General features: G+C 38.2%; 1 protein-coding gene across 5 annotated transcripts in view; it reads left to right on the top strand.

Annotated features, from left to right (window-relative positions):
• The window catches only part of TTBK2 (tau tubulin kinase 2), a 150,419-nt gene that overhangs the window by 67,412 nt on the left and 68,164 nt on the right, over positions 1 to 14,843 (top strand). For all 5 annotated transcript variants that reach the window (XM_021097126.1, XM_003353383.5, XM_021097136.1 and 2 more), the window contains 2 exons: positions 2,964 to 3,104; positions 4,876 to 4,980. In XM_021097126.1, coding sequence (XP_020952785.1) covers positions 2,964 to 3,104; positions 4,876 to 4,980 — 246 coding nt within the window. The remainder of the gene's footprint in view (positions 1 to 2,963; positions 3,105 to 4,875; positions 4,981 to 14,843) is intronic.

A 14,843-nucleotide genomic window follows, 5' to 3' on the forward strand; every position in this document is an offset into this window, starting at 1 on the left:
CAGGTTCAGGGCCTGTCAGCCTCTTCATCCATTTTAAAGTTCCCAGTGAGTTTTCTTTTTGATTTCATCAGTCTGTTAATAATCACTGCCTAGCTTCCTTACTTCATTGGGGTTGAAAATGTACTATTGTAATTTTATAATTTCTTTATTAGCTGAAATTCTTTAAAAGCACTCTACCAACTACTAGGTTATCCTGATGTATATTTCATACAGAAAGGCAGGATTAATATTTTATTCTTTTATTATCAATTTTCAGAATAATGAATTGGTTCTCTAATAGGGAACTTGGATAGCACCTTTACTTTCAGGTACAACACTGTGTACCAGGTTTATTCTATATATTTCATGCACCAGAGGTGAAATCAGCCATTTCTCCATTAAGCCTTGATTCTTCTTAATGTGAAATGGTATTTAGAAACCACAATATAGATGCTATGGGTGCCTACTGCAATTGAGTAGGCCATTGTTTTAAATTCTTTTCAAGTGGATGGGTTCAGGTCATATAGATTTATATAGATATATATATATATATATATATATATCTTTATATATGTGTGTGTGTGTGTGTGTGTATATATATATTTTTTTTTTTTTGGTCTTTTTTGGGCCACACCCATGACATACGGAGGCTCCCAGGCTAGGGGTCCAATCGGAGCTGTAGCTGCTGGCCTTTGCCACAGCCACAGCAACACCAGATCCGAGCTGCGTCTGTGAAATACACCACAGCTCACAACAATGCTCGATCTTTAACCCACTGAACGAGGCCAGGGATCAAACCTGAGACCTCATGGATGCTAGTCAGGTCCATTAACCACTGAGTCATGAGGGGAACTCTTTTTTTTTTTACAAAAAAAGTGTATTATGGTTCATACTGATATTTCCAGTTCAGATTTATGTTGAGAAAATTGCTTGCTTATAACATGTTGGATTTTATAATTTCATGTCTTTCCTTAATATATGTAGATGAAATTATATGGTTGGAATTTACATGAGAATAATTTAATACATGTGTGGAACGAGAGACATTGTATATTGCATGGGAGGAGGAAAGGAGTAGATAACAGGTAAAATAAGGTTGGCCATGAACTGATAATTATTAATTCTGCATTAGGTATATGAGGGTTCATTATATTATTTTCTCCCCTTTTAAGTATGTTTCTTTTTCATTTTCTTCTGTTTTTTATTTTTTTTGGCTAAACCCATGGCACATGGAAATTCCTGGGCCAGGGATCAGATCTGAGCTACAGCTGTGACCTTTACCACAGCTTCAGCAATGCTGGATCCTTAGTGGGCTGGAGGTTAATTTTTGAAGGAAAAAAATGATTGAAATGCTAATAAGAGTTATTAGGTACTTGTAGGGATTATAAAACTCAATGCTCTAGATTATCACTCATTTTATATTTTCTGAGGATGTAAGAATAATAAAATAAATTCTGCTAACATCAAAAAAGAATAATAAAGATAACTACCAATTTATGCTATAGGAAAACTACATTTTTCAAGAAGATATGATGTATGAAAGTTTTCTTAGTTTTCTATAATTTTTCAGTTCTCATGTTTCTTTTTTTTTTTTTTTGTCTTTTTGTTGTTGTTGTTGTTGCTATTTCTTGGGCCGCTCCCGCGGCATATGGAGGTTCCCAGGCTAGGGGTTGAATCGGAGCTGTAGCCACCGGCCTACGCCAGAGCCACAGCAACGCGGGATCCGAGCCACATCTGCAGCCTACACCACAGCTCACGGCAACGCCGGATCGTTAACCCACTGAGTAAGGGCAGGGATCGAACCCGCAACCTCATGGTTCCTAGTCGGATTCGTTAACCACTGCGCCACGACGGGAACTCCTCAGTTCTCATATTTCTTAACTGCTCTTTAATGTTTTACTTTAAATGGTATTTAAGTAATTTAAGAATTTATTACTTTTCCAAAAGCAAATCAGCTATCTTTAGTTGAGGTTATGGTAATAATCGTATTCATCCCAAACATATACTGTAAAATTTCAGGATATTTAAATCCTTTTGTGATGTGGAGCTAGTTTCCATCCTTTGAGAGGTGGAGTTGCAGCCTTATAGACCCAAGTTGCTGGGTCTGTTACCCACCTACACGATAAGGAGTCTTCTGGGCAAAGCAGCACTATGAAGTGGCAAAAGAACACTTTGGAGTCAGATAGACTTAGATTTGAAGAGCACCTTTACCTTAATGGGTTAAGGTTTTCAAACTCTCTGAGCCTCAGTTTCCTCATCTGTAAAACAGGAATAACAAATTCTATTTAAGGTTCTGCAAGGACTAAATGCTGTCATGAATGTAATACATCTGCATAGACTAGATAAATTTGTTGCTTTTATCTGCTGCTAGAAGTAATTGTTTGTTTCATGTCATTTTTGCTTATAACAATAATTAGCATTTATTAAGTACCTATTGTGTGCCAGATAGTATTCTAAACACTACATGGATCTTGTTTAATCCTTATAAAACACTATGAAGTAGCTATTATTGGCCCCATTTTATGAGGAAACTGTGACACAGAAAAGTTAAGTAGTTTATATAGGAATATATGTGAGGCAATAATGAGTAATTACTGCCCTGTTTATATATTTTTTATTTATATCTTTTTTAAGTAATCAAGACTATATTTTGTACAGCAGAAATTAGCATAGCATTATGAATCAGCTATATTTTAATAAAAATGTTTTAGAAAAAAGACCATATTTTGTTATGACATCAGTGACAAAGGGAAACATGATGACTTAGAGACATAATATATTTAAGGAAATTTCAGTTATTCCTAAATTTGTCTGAAATGTTCATGAATTACCTTAAGAGATTCTCTTTGTGGAGTGAGAGGATCATGGTTTGGGTAAAGTCCTTTCTATTTCAGTCAAAGCAGTTTTTAATGGTAAATGAATAATTGCCCTCTCTTCTAACATTTTTAGTACCATATTTGAAAGTGCTTATTTGGTTTCTACAGGGTCGGAATCTGGCGGATCTACGCCGTAGCCAGTCCCGGGGCACATTCACTATTAGCACTACTCTTCGGTTGGGTAGACAGATTCTGGAGTCTATTGAGAGCATCCATTCTGTGGGATTCTTGCACCGAGACATCAAACCGGTAGGAGGCCTTTTCTTGCCAGAGCACAGAATGAGTTTGCTTGATACTCTTAATCTTATGATGGAACACAAATTACAAATGTAGCTTTCTTTGTTAAATATAAAGCAATATTTTATCTCTGTAGCAAAAATATAACTTGAAGAAAATAGTAATGTGCCTTTTAATTAAAAATAATTACAAACTATAACGTATAAAATCAGGAGCTTTTCTCATACAGTGAAAATGTTGCTCAGCAGCCAAATTAAAAATTATTAATGCTAGCCAAATAAAAAATTATTAATGCTAGACTATTGTATTAACTAATTACTTAGCCTTACACCTAAATTGGTATTCTTTGCATTTCTTGTTCTTTATGTTGGTTAAGAATATATACATATGTTGCTTTTAGATGTTTGTGTTATTTGAACTAATTTCTCAAGTAACAAATTATACTTATGATAAACCATTAGTTGTGAAAGAGCTTTTTTTTTCTCCTGAGTGCTATAGTACCAATATATAGTATTCTTTTCTATTCTCTTTTTCTTAGAAATTGTCATTTCTGCAACTGAAATATGCTTTAATTTTCTCATTGCTCATAAGGGAAAATGACCCATTTCTTATATGCTGTATTTACTATAAATTTATCCGATGTTGGTTGGTACCATTGGAAATTATACCCATCTGTTGCTACATGATTTTTAAAATTAAATAGTTTACATGAAAATGACAACTAAAATTAGCATAGTTGAGTCAGACTTAATGTAGATTTCTCCTGCTCTTATTTTTATGTCAAATTAAATATTATGTGAGAACCATGGTGACTGAAGAGTTTCAATTTTGATCAGAAAACTCCCTAAGGAAAAAAAAAAAATAAGGACTTCCTGTCATTGCTTAGTGGTTAACGAATCCAACTAGGAACCATGAGGTTTCGGGTTCAATCCCTGGCCTTGCTTAGTGGGTTGGGGATCTGGCGTTGCCGTGAGCTGTGGTGTAGGTCACAGACATGGCTCAGATCTGGAGTTGCTGTGGCTCTGGCGTAGGCCAGCAGCTACAGCTCCGATTAGACCCCTAGCCTGGGAAGCTCCAAATGCCACAGGAGCAGCCCTAGAAAAGGCAAAAAAAAAAAAAAAAAAAAAAGAAAAGAAAAGAAAAGAAAGCTCCCTAAGTAGAATACTATTTTAAAATAAAAGCTAACAATTCTTGTAACAGTTTGGCTTCTACTTTATAAATTCCCTTGTTTATATACCCATCTTTGCAAGTCTGTGGTCATATAATATTACATTTACTTTTATTAAAGGAAGAATGCAAGTGTATTTTCCTTAAATCTGTTTTGAAATGTTTCTTTGAATTGTATTTTAATTTTTACACTTAGTGAAATTCAGCATAATGGTGCTTATAGGAAATTCCTTGAAATTTCTGAGCTGTGGATTCTATACTGCTCACTTCTACTTCCTCTGATTTTAAAAAAGTAGGGGTTGAGTGTTCATTCAAACAGTGACATAGACCAGAATTTTAAGGAATTCGAGTACTGATTCTGGTTAAGTTGGTGTTGTGTTTTTGTAATTTTATACAATCATGTAAATTTCTTGTTGCTCAGAGTTCATCTGATCCTAGGCATTAACAGAACTTACAGCAAAATTATGTGTTAATATTCAGTAAACATAATTGACTAGGATAGTATATTTGGGACATGTGTATTATATAGAGTTTAAATGGAAGAATAAGATAAAGGAAGGATAAGATGTAAGGAGTAAGTGTAATATGAATAAGTATATTTTCCTTATTTTTCTAGTCGAACTTCGCCATGGGTCGCTTTCCTAGTACATGTAGGAAATGTTACATGCTTGATTTTGGCTTGGCTCGACAATTTACCAATTCCTGTGGTGACGTCAGACCAGTAAGATTTTTCATATCATTGTTAAATATTTAAAAATTAACTTATTATTTATACTATTACTCTTTTTAAAGAAATGTTAACTATGTATCAGAACAGAAGTCATCTAAGAAGTAGCATATGGATTCTATGATTACAGTAGAGAATGGAGTTAATTCTACTATTGAAAGTTGGGGCTTTTAAAAACATATACAGGAATTCCTGTCTTTGCACAGCAGAAATGAATCCGACTAGGAATCATGAAGCTGCGGGTTCAATCCCTGGCCTCGCTTAGTGGGTTAAGGATCTGGCATTGCCATGAGCTGTAGTGTACGAAGGTCGAAGATGCGGCTCGGATCTCAGATTTTGTGTTGCTGTGGCTGTGGTGCAGGCCGGCTGCTGTAGCTCTTATTGGACCCCTAGTCTGGGAACTTCCACATGCTGCAGCTGAGGCCCTAAAAAACAAAACAAAACAAAACAAAACATGTACATTATGGAGTTCTCCTATGGTGTAGCAGGTTAAGGATCTGGCATTGTCACTGCAGTGGTCTGGGTCCCTGCTGTGACATGGGTTTGATCCCTGGCCTGGAAACTTCCCATGCCCTAGGCTTGGCCAGAAAAAGAAAGAAACAAGTAAAAACATGTATATTAGATGCAGATTTAGAGTGGTCTTGAAAGAATACACTTGTTGACCCTTTAGGATCAAGAGTCTTTTGCATTCTGAGGCTTTTTCTACATTTCATAATTCTTCTTTTTAGTTATTGTACTTCTCATATCCAGAATTTCCATTCAGAAATGTTCTTTGGGAATTCCCACTGTGGCTCAGTGGGCATCGGGTTAAGAACTCAACTAGTGGAGTTCCCGTTATAGTGCAGCAGAAACGAATCCGCCTAAGAACCATGAGGTTGCGGGTTCAATCCCTGGCCTCGCACAGTGGGTTAAGGATCTGGCGTTGCCGTGAGCTGTGGTGTAGGTTGCAGACACAGCTTGGATCCCTCGTTGCTGTGTCTGTAGGCTGGCAGCTGTAGGTCCGATTTGACCCCTAGCCTGGGAATCTCCATATGCCTCGGGTGTGATCCTAAAAAGCAAACAAACAAACAAACAAACAAAAAACTCAGCTAGTATCCATGAGGATGTGGGGTCGATCCCTGGCCTCACTCAGTGGGTTAAGGATCCCTTGTTGCTGCAAGCTGTGGTGTAGGTCTCAGACATAGCTCAGATCTGGCATGGCTCGTGAAGGCAGGTAGCTTCAGCTCTGACTTGACCCCCTAGCCTGGAAATTTATATATTCCGAAGGTGTTGCCCTAAAAAAACAAAAGAAGTGTTCTTTTTAAAAATTTCTCTTTGAAGTCGCTATGCGATATGGCACTGTCAGTGTACTCTTCCTCTTCTTTCTTCTTCTTTCTTCTTCTTCTTCTTCTTCTTCTTTCTTCTTCTTTCTTCTTCTTCCTCTTCCTCTTCCTCTTCTTTCTCCTTCTTCTTCTCCTTCTCCTTCTTCCTCTTCCTCTTCTTCCTCTTCCTCCTCTTCCTCTTCTTCCTCTTCTTCTTCTTCCTCTTCTTCTTCCTCTTCTTCTTCCTCTTCCTCTTCTTCCTCTTCTTCTTCCTCTTCTTCCTCCTCTTCCTCTTCCTCCTCTTCCTCTTCTTCTTCTTCCTCTTCCTCTTCTTCCTCTTCCTCTTCTTCCTCTTCCTCTTCTTCTTCCTCTTCCTCCTCTTCCTCTTCTTCCTCTTCCTCTTCTTCCTCTTCCTCCTCTTCCTCTTCTTCCTCTCCCTCTTCTTCCTCTTCCTCTTCTTCCTCTTCCTCTTCCTCCTCTTCCTCCTCTTCCTCTTCCTCCTCTTCCTCCTCTTCCTCTTCCTCCTCTTCTTCTTCTTCCTCTTCTTCCTCTTCTTCCTCGCTCTTATCTAGGCATATGGAAATTACCAGGCTAGGAGTCAAATCAGAGCTGCAGCTGCTGGCCTCCGCCATGGCTACAGCAATGCTATATCTGAACCTCATCTGCAACCTACACCACAGCTCATGGCAACACTGGATCCTTAACCCACATGAGTGAGGCTAGGGCTCCAATCTGCATCCTCATGGATACTGGTCAGTTTTGTAACTGCTGAGCCACAGCAGAAACTCCCTCTTACTACTTAAGTAAGCTTTCCTTTAGTTCTGTAAAGCCTACTTTGAAATCTTTTCTCATTATATGAAACATTTAGTAACTCTCATAGGCAGTTTCTGTTACTTACTTTTTTTTTACATGTATGGGTCACATTTTCTTGTTTCTTTGCATGCCTTATAATTCGTTGTTGTTGTTGGAATCTGAACATTTTAGATAATAAATGGTCCTCCCTTCCAGGGCTTGTTAATGTTACTTGCCTATTTGTTTAGTGACTGACTGGATTATTTTACCACCCCACCCCATCCCCACCCCCCGCCCCTGCTGTCACCTGCCCTAGGTGCACAACACACAGTGTTACATCTCTGTCTTTGCTCCTCAGAGGGAGATGTGGCTTTGGCCCTGCCCACTATCACTCTAGAAGACAGTGGTGCTGGTGGGGCTCACTCCTGTACTTTCTCTGACCTCATCCAGTTTAAAAACTGGATTATTGCTCACTGATTGCTCTGTTGACCCTGAGGCGTCAATTCCTTAAAAAACTAATCCAGTCAAATTGTATGTCCTAAAATTTCTGAGGTTGGAGTTTGATATTTTTTAGAAGAGCTCTCTTGAGCTGTTAATCCCCCTGGTTCTCACCTGGCAGCCTGCAGATCTCCTCCCAGTTCTCTTTACTATAACCTCTCATATTTTTAAGAGGGGTCTTAAGTTTAATTAACTTCACTGTTGCAAATGAAATACGTTCTTTCAGGAAGAGATTAGTAGGTATCTTTTTTTACGGCAAAATCTCTGAATGAGGGCTCTGGATTTGGGAGTGAGGTTCATGGCAAGCTTCTCTCTGAGTGGCTTTCTTAACAGCTGAGCCTTCAGGTTGAGGTGGGGGCGGTAGTTTGAGGCCTCTGGGTTTCCTCTCCTGGCATGGAACCAGCACAGTGTGGAAGCTGGGTGGAAGAGAGGAGCTTCCACCTCTATCACACTGGCCTGCAACTTGGCCTCTTCAGCACCTGGCAGCTGGGAGAAGATGAGCAGTGCTGAAGTCCTGGTTCTATATCCTGAAAGCCCTTTGGCTGAGAACTGGGGAAGAAGTGAGCCTTCTGTTCTTGGCTGCAGCAATCTGCAGTGGAGCCACCCTCACTGATCTGGAAGAGAGGAAAGAAGGGGAGCAGTCTAAATTATTTTTACTAGTTTTACTGGAGAGCAGGTCAGATGAGTGAGTGCCTCATGTTGACATGCTGGCAGTTGATCTCATACTACAGCTCTTTAATGTCTACTTATATACCTTTAGTTCTGTTTTAACTTGGTACTGAATGTTATTTTCATTTTTAGCAGATTAATTGCACAGAAGTAGAAACACTGGTTTTGAATGAGCTTTATATGTATAATAATGAACTTGTATACAATAAATAATTATATTTAAAATTTATGCACATGAGAATTTAGGCACTTAAAAGTTATAATCTTTTTGGTTCTAGCGAAGGTCTTGCAATAATAGATAGCAAGGCAGGTAACAAATTTAGGTCCCATATGGCTTATTAGATTTGAATATATTTCTGTTTCACGTATCTTTGTTTTTAGTTTTTAGAATATTACAAGGTTATTGTTTATTCATTTACAAAATACATATTTAATGAGAATATTATATGTAAGGCATGGATCTAGGTGCTGGTACGGCAACAGTAAACAAGGATGCCAAAATGAGGCTTATAGTGGAGAAGACAGATGGTAGACAATAGATATTTCAGATCGTGATAAATTCTACAGAGAATCAGAAAGCAGGGTATTGACATAGGGAGTGATGAGCAGTGAGGCTGGGAGACTATTTTAGAGGTATTAGAAAAGAATTCTCTAAGGAGGTATTGAGTTGAGAGTCGAAGGACACATGAGACTAAGCCATGTGATTATCTGGAAAGAGCTCATGCCAGGCAAAGGGAACAGCGAGTGCAAAGGCTCTGAGTCAGAGTGAGTTTGGTGTATTTAAGGAAAAGCAGGGAGGCCACTGTGGCTGCAGCATGACATAGCATAGCATAATGAAGGGGCAGGTGGAGAGAGATGAAGTTTAAGAGTTTGGTGGGCCCCAGAATGTGTATGATTCTGAAAAGAGAGGGATTTTATTCTAAGTGTAATAAGAAGCTTTTGGAAAATTTTGATCAGGGTTGTTGCATAATCTGTTACATGATCTGTCAATAAGCTAATTATAGAGTTATATACAGAAGTAGATTATATTTAAAACATAGCTAGGGGAGGGATAAATTAGGAGTTTGGGAGTAACTTAAACATACTACTATATGTAAAAAACCAACAAAGACCTACTGTATAATACACAGAACTATATTCAGTATTTTGTAATAACCTATAAGGGAAAAGAATCAGTTATATATAAAACTGAATTACTTTGCTGTACATCTGAAACTAACACAACATTGTAAATCAACTAAACTTCAATTAAAAAAAAGATTTTAGGATTTCCCATTTTCTTGAGTGGTTAATGAATCTGACTAGGAACTATGAGGTTGTGGGTTTGATCCCTGGCCTCGCTCAGTGGGTTAAGGATCCAGTGTTGCCATGAGCTGTGGTGTAGCTTGCAGACATGGCTTGGATCCTGCATTGCAATGGCTCTGGCGTATGCTGGCGGCTATAGCTCCTATTAGACCCCTAGCCTGGAAACCTCCCTATGCTTTGGGTATGGCCCTAGAAAAGACAAAAAAAAAAAAAAGACAGATTTTTTAAAAAGTTTTAAAATAAAAATAAAATCACCTTTTTCTAAAACAGACAAACAGAATCAATAAAACATAGCTGCATGAGAAATTAAGTGCCTGGAAATTGTGGGGAGACAATCTGGCTTTATCAATGTTCTTGCATTAATTGGTAGTCAGGCAGGTAGAGAACTTAGGTTCTGTGTAGTTTATTGGATTTGAATATCTTTCTTGAATCCCATTTCTATTCTAAAACAGTTTTTCAATTTTTAGGGCATGCTTTAAAAAAAAAAGTCACCGTGAAGAAGAGATTATTGAGAACAAGAGTAGAATCAGGAAGACAAGTTAGTGGGCTGATGCCTTGGTCAGTGATCATTGGTGGTGACTCACACTAGGGCATTAAGGTGATACAGTGAACGTGGTTGAAAAATATGGATTTAGCAAGACTTCTTTCTGGATTTGATATTTGGATGTGAAAGAAAAAGAAGAGCGGAGTTCCCATGGTGGCGCAGTGGTTAACGAATCCGACTAGGAACCGTGAGGTTGCGGGTTTGATCCCTGGCCTTGCTCAGTGGGTTAAGGATCTGGCATTGCCGTGAGCTGTGGTGTAGGTCGCAGACTCGGCTCAGATCCCAAGTTTCTGTGGCTCTGGCATAGGCCGGTGGCTACAGCTCCAATTAGGCCCCTAGCCTGGGAACCTCCATGTGCCGCAGGAGCAGCCCAAGAAACAGCAAAAAAAGACAAAAAAAAAAAACAAAAAGAAAAAGAAGACCAAGAATGACTTCTTTGAGTTCCTCTTGTGGCTCAATAGTAACAAACCCGACTAGCATCCTTGAGGACTTGGGTTCAGTCCCTGACCTCGCTCAGTGGGTTAAGGATCTGGTGTTGCTGTGGGCTGTGGTGTAGGTCGCAGATGCAGCTTGGATCCTGTGTTGCTATGGCTGTGGTGTAAGCTGGTAGCTGCAGCTCCAGTTTGATCCCTAGCCAGGAAACTTCCATATGCTGCATGTGTGGCCCTAAAAAGCAAAAACAAACAAACAAACAAACAAACCAAAAAAAATCACAAGAAAAAACAACTCAAGAACAACTTCTAAATTTTTGTCTTAAATGAGTGGTCATGCTGTTAACCATGATAGGGAAGAAGACTGGAGAGCAGATTTGATGAGGAGAAAACAAGAGCTCTGGTTTTTTAAAGTTAAGATGCCTCTTAGATTCCAGATGGAAATAATACTTGATTTGATGTCATAATCTATAGCTCCAAGGAGAAATCGGTGCTAGAGAAAATATAAATTTAAGAATCATTTGCTCCCAGTGTTTAAAAATAACGGCAATTTTAAAAATGGAAATAGGTTAGATCAGCCAGGGAAAAGGTTAGATAAAAAAAGAGATTCTGAGTCTGAGCTATTGGGTCACGTTAGCTAAGAAGAGTGGGGAGGAGAATTGGCCAGTGAGGTAGGAGGAAAATCAGGAGAATGTGGTATCTTGAGAGCCAAGTGAAGAATGTGCTTCAAATGTGCGGGGTGGTTATTATCTGTATCACATACTACTGATAGATCAAGTAAGGTGGGAACTGAGAACCGACCATCTGGACTTGGCAAAAATGGAAGCAACTGCTGACCTTTATAAGAGTGATTCTGTAAAACAATGAAGACTTTATTGGAGTAGGTTAAAGAGAGTGTTGGGCAGAGGAAGTGGAGAAAGGGAATGTAGGTAAAACAGGGAAGTAGTTGGAAGTAAAATCCTTCCTTCCCTAATTTATTTTTTTAAATGGCAGCTATAACATGTTTGTGTACTGTAGTAATGATTCAGGAAACATGAACAAAAAATTGATGATGTAGAACAGAGCAGGAACAAGTAAGTGATAGGGAAAGGAATCCTGGCACAAATAAATTAGAGCAAAAACACTTCTTCCACTGTAACTGCGAAAAGGAAGAATGTGGACACAGCAGGCAGAGACATTTAAATTTGGTGTTGGACGTTGAAGTTCTTTTGTGACTTTTGATCCCTGGCCCCACTCAGTGGGTTAAGGATCCAGTGTTGCCATGAGCTGTGGTGTAGGTCGCAGACAAGGCTTGGATCCTCCGTTGCTGTGGCTGTGGCGTAGGCTGGCAGCTATAGCTCTGATTGGACCCCTAGCCTCGGAGCCACCATAGGCCCTAGAAAAGGGCAAAAAGGCGAAAGAAAGAAAGAAAGAGAGAGAGAGAGAGAAAGAGAGAGAAAGAAAGAAAGAAAACAAAAAACCCCTAAAAGGAACTAGCTATTAATATGCAAATAAAGGGCAAGTCAACTCCTGTTCAGCCTGGGCTAACTTCAACCACAGTGATATTCTCTCAACCCCTCCCTCCCTCTCTCTTCCAATGTGCTAACCTGACTCCAGTCCAGGTTAAACTCAATTCTTAGACTAAACTCCATCTCTAAACAAGCAGTTAAAAGTATCTGGAGAAAAAAACACAACTGTACTGACAATCTTACCTTAAGTTACCATCATAATCAAATGAGCTTTCAGCACAGCCCAGCAATCAGTTTTCCTAGTCAGTTTACTCTCTCTTTTTCCATGGTAACCATTTCTCATGTGCTGTCTTCTGTCCTCAACCTCCAACACCATTCTGCACTCTAAGTAAAAGGCCTTGATTCTTTCTTCACTGAAAAAAAAAAAAAAAGAAAACCTCAAATTCCAAGTAAAGTTACTTTCCACTTTTGGGACCCTAATTATGACTGAAATTATTTTCTTATACTGTTCCACTAATATAAAATCAAAAGTTGCCTTTGTAGACTTCTTTCATATAGTACACTTTTGCTTATTTAATGCTTTTAAGAAACTTGTATTAAGTTGCTTGGGTTGTCTAGATATGCCATCATGTTTTCTGCAAAAATCAATATTTCAGTTTTTTTGTCTTCTATATTTATACTCCAGAAGAGTATAAAAAAACACATTTAAAAAATTTAAGGAAGAATATTAAAACATCCATGGCCTCCACCTAGGTTAAGAAATAGCTCCTTTCCACCTTCTAAGTGTGCTGGGGGTCCCGTCCTGATCACATCCCTCTTCCTTCCTTAAGCAGCACTGTCCAGTGGAGCTTACTGCAAAGATGGAAGTGTGTGTATCTGCACTGTCTAATATGGTAGCCACTAGCCACATGTGGCTATTGAGCACTTGAGTTGTGGCCAGAGCAATTGAGGAACTGGATTTAAAATTTCATTTAGTTTTTAAGTTGCTTGTATAGTGGCCATTGCAGCAATAACCTCCATTCTGAATTCTTCATTAACAAGTCCCTTGCTTTGCTTTTCTTCTCTCTACTGTAGACCTGAGGATGCTTGTTTGGAAGTATGGAGCAGATTCAGGGAGCTATTGTAAAATAGTACAGTTATCATATACCCTTCACCTGGCTTCCCCCAGTAATAACATCTTACATAATTGTAGTGCACTGTTAAAACTAGTAAATTATTATTGGTATACTATTATTAACTCAAGTACAGATCTGAGTCAGATTTCACTATTTTTTACATGCACTTTTTCTTGTGGGGGGAAGTGGTATATAAAATTTTATCACACCTGTAGATTCATATAACTACCACCACAGTGAGGATACGAAAGTGTTCCATCACCACAAACTCCCTCAGAACATAAATGTATATTTCCTTATCAAACTTATGGTATAGGGTCATCAGCCAGAATGTGTTATAAAGAGAATGATGAATCGTATCTTTTATACAAGCGACACTAATGAGTTGTTTGTATGGTTGGTTTTGAGAGCCTGTTCTATTTAGCACATTTAAGATGTATTTGTTAGGATGTAATAGGAATGTGAGGTATAAAGAAGTTCTGAAATATATATATATATTACTATATATCTGTATATTACTTTGAGCCTTATAGTTGCAGAGTTGTACTTCTATTTATTTAATGATTTGAATCTGCATGTTCTTTTTTTTCTTCCTGATTTAGAGGATGCCCCAATTTCCTTAGCCCTTCGTCTGGCATCTCACATTGGCCTTTTGTGTCTGAGCTCTTGGAATGCCATGTTTTCTCCTACTTCCTTCTTAACCTGAAACTTCCAGTACCTAGGGCAATAGTGACCTACTTAAGACAAAAATTTTAATGTTACCATTCCAGAATTTCAGCTGTTTTCTTATTTCCTTTGAGCATTCTATTACATAGTTCTCCATGATTTTTTTCCCCTCCTGATCCTCTCCCTTTGGTTAGCAGTAGGCTTGGGCTTATACCCAGAGTCCTTCCATTTTTCTGGATTTATTCTCCTAGGAGCTCATTCTGTCTCTAACATTCGTCGCCTCCCTCACTGCTTCTGTCCTTGTACTAGTCTTGTGGTTTCTTCTTTGAATTATTAAAATAATTTCCTCACTGGTCTCCCTAACTTCTCCTAGCAATCTGTCCTTTGTACTTCCAGCAGAGTAAACATCCAGGCACTTCCTCAGTCATGTTACTTCTTTATTTAAAAATTTTTTATGAATTCTATTTGCCTCTACCTTATAAGCCAGACAATGTAATATGATATTTAAGGCCATCTTTAATCTGGTTCCAACCACTTTTCCATTATTTTCTCTCACCATTTGCATCAATCATGCCAAACTCTTTTCCCTAACACAGTACTTTTGTCTATTTTTGCATTGTTCACTGTGTTCTTTTTACTGAAAATGCATTTCCTTCTTCCTTTTGTAATTCTTTCAGTCCTTTAAGGCTCAAATTATTTTTTCTTTTTCACTTTTACTTAAATCTTTAGGTATTTTTTCTTTTTTCAAATTATAGTTGATTTGCAATATTGTATTAATTTCAGGTGTACAACATAGTGACTTGATTTTTTTTTATAAATTATACTCCATTTAATGTTATTATAAAATGTTGACTATATTCCCTGTACTGTACCATATACCCTTATAGCTTATTTATTTTGTACACAGTAGTTGGTGTCTCTTCCTCCTCTATCCCTATCATGACCCTCTCCCCTTTTGCCACAGTTTATTCTTTGCATCTGTTAAGTCTGTTTCTGTTTTGTTATAGTCATTCATTTTTTTCATTTTTTTTTAGATTCCACATAAAAGTGATAGCATACAGTATTTGTTTTTCTCTGCATGACTTACT

Source organism: Sus scrofa, chromosome 1, assembly GCF_000003025.6.
Source record: "Sus scrofa isolate TJ Tabasco breed Duroc chromosome 1, Sscrofa11.1, whole genome shotgun sequence".
Taxonomy (NCBI): Eukaryota; Metazoa; Chordata; class Mammalia; order Artiodactyla; family Suidae; genus Sus; species Sus scrofa.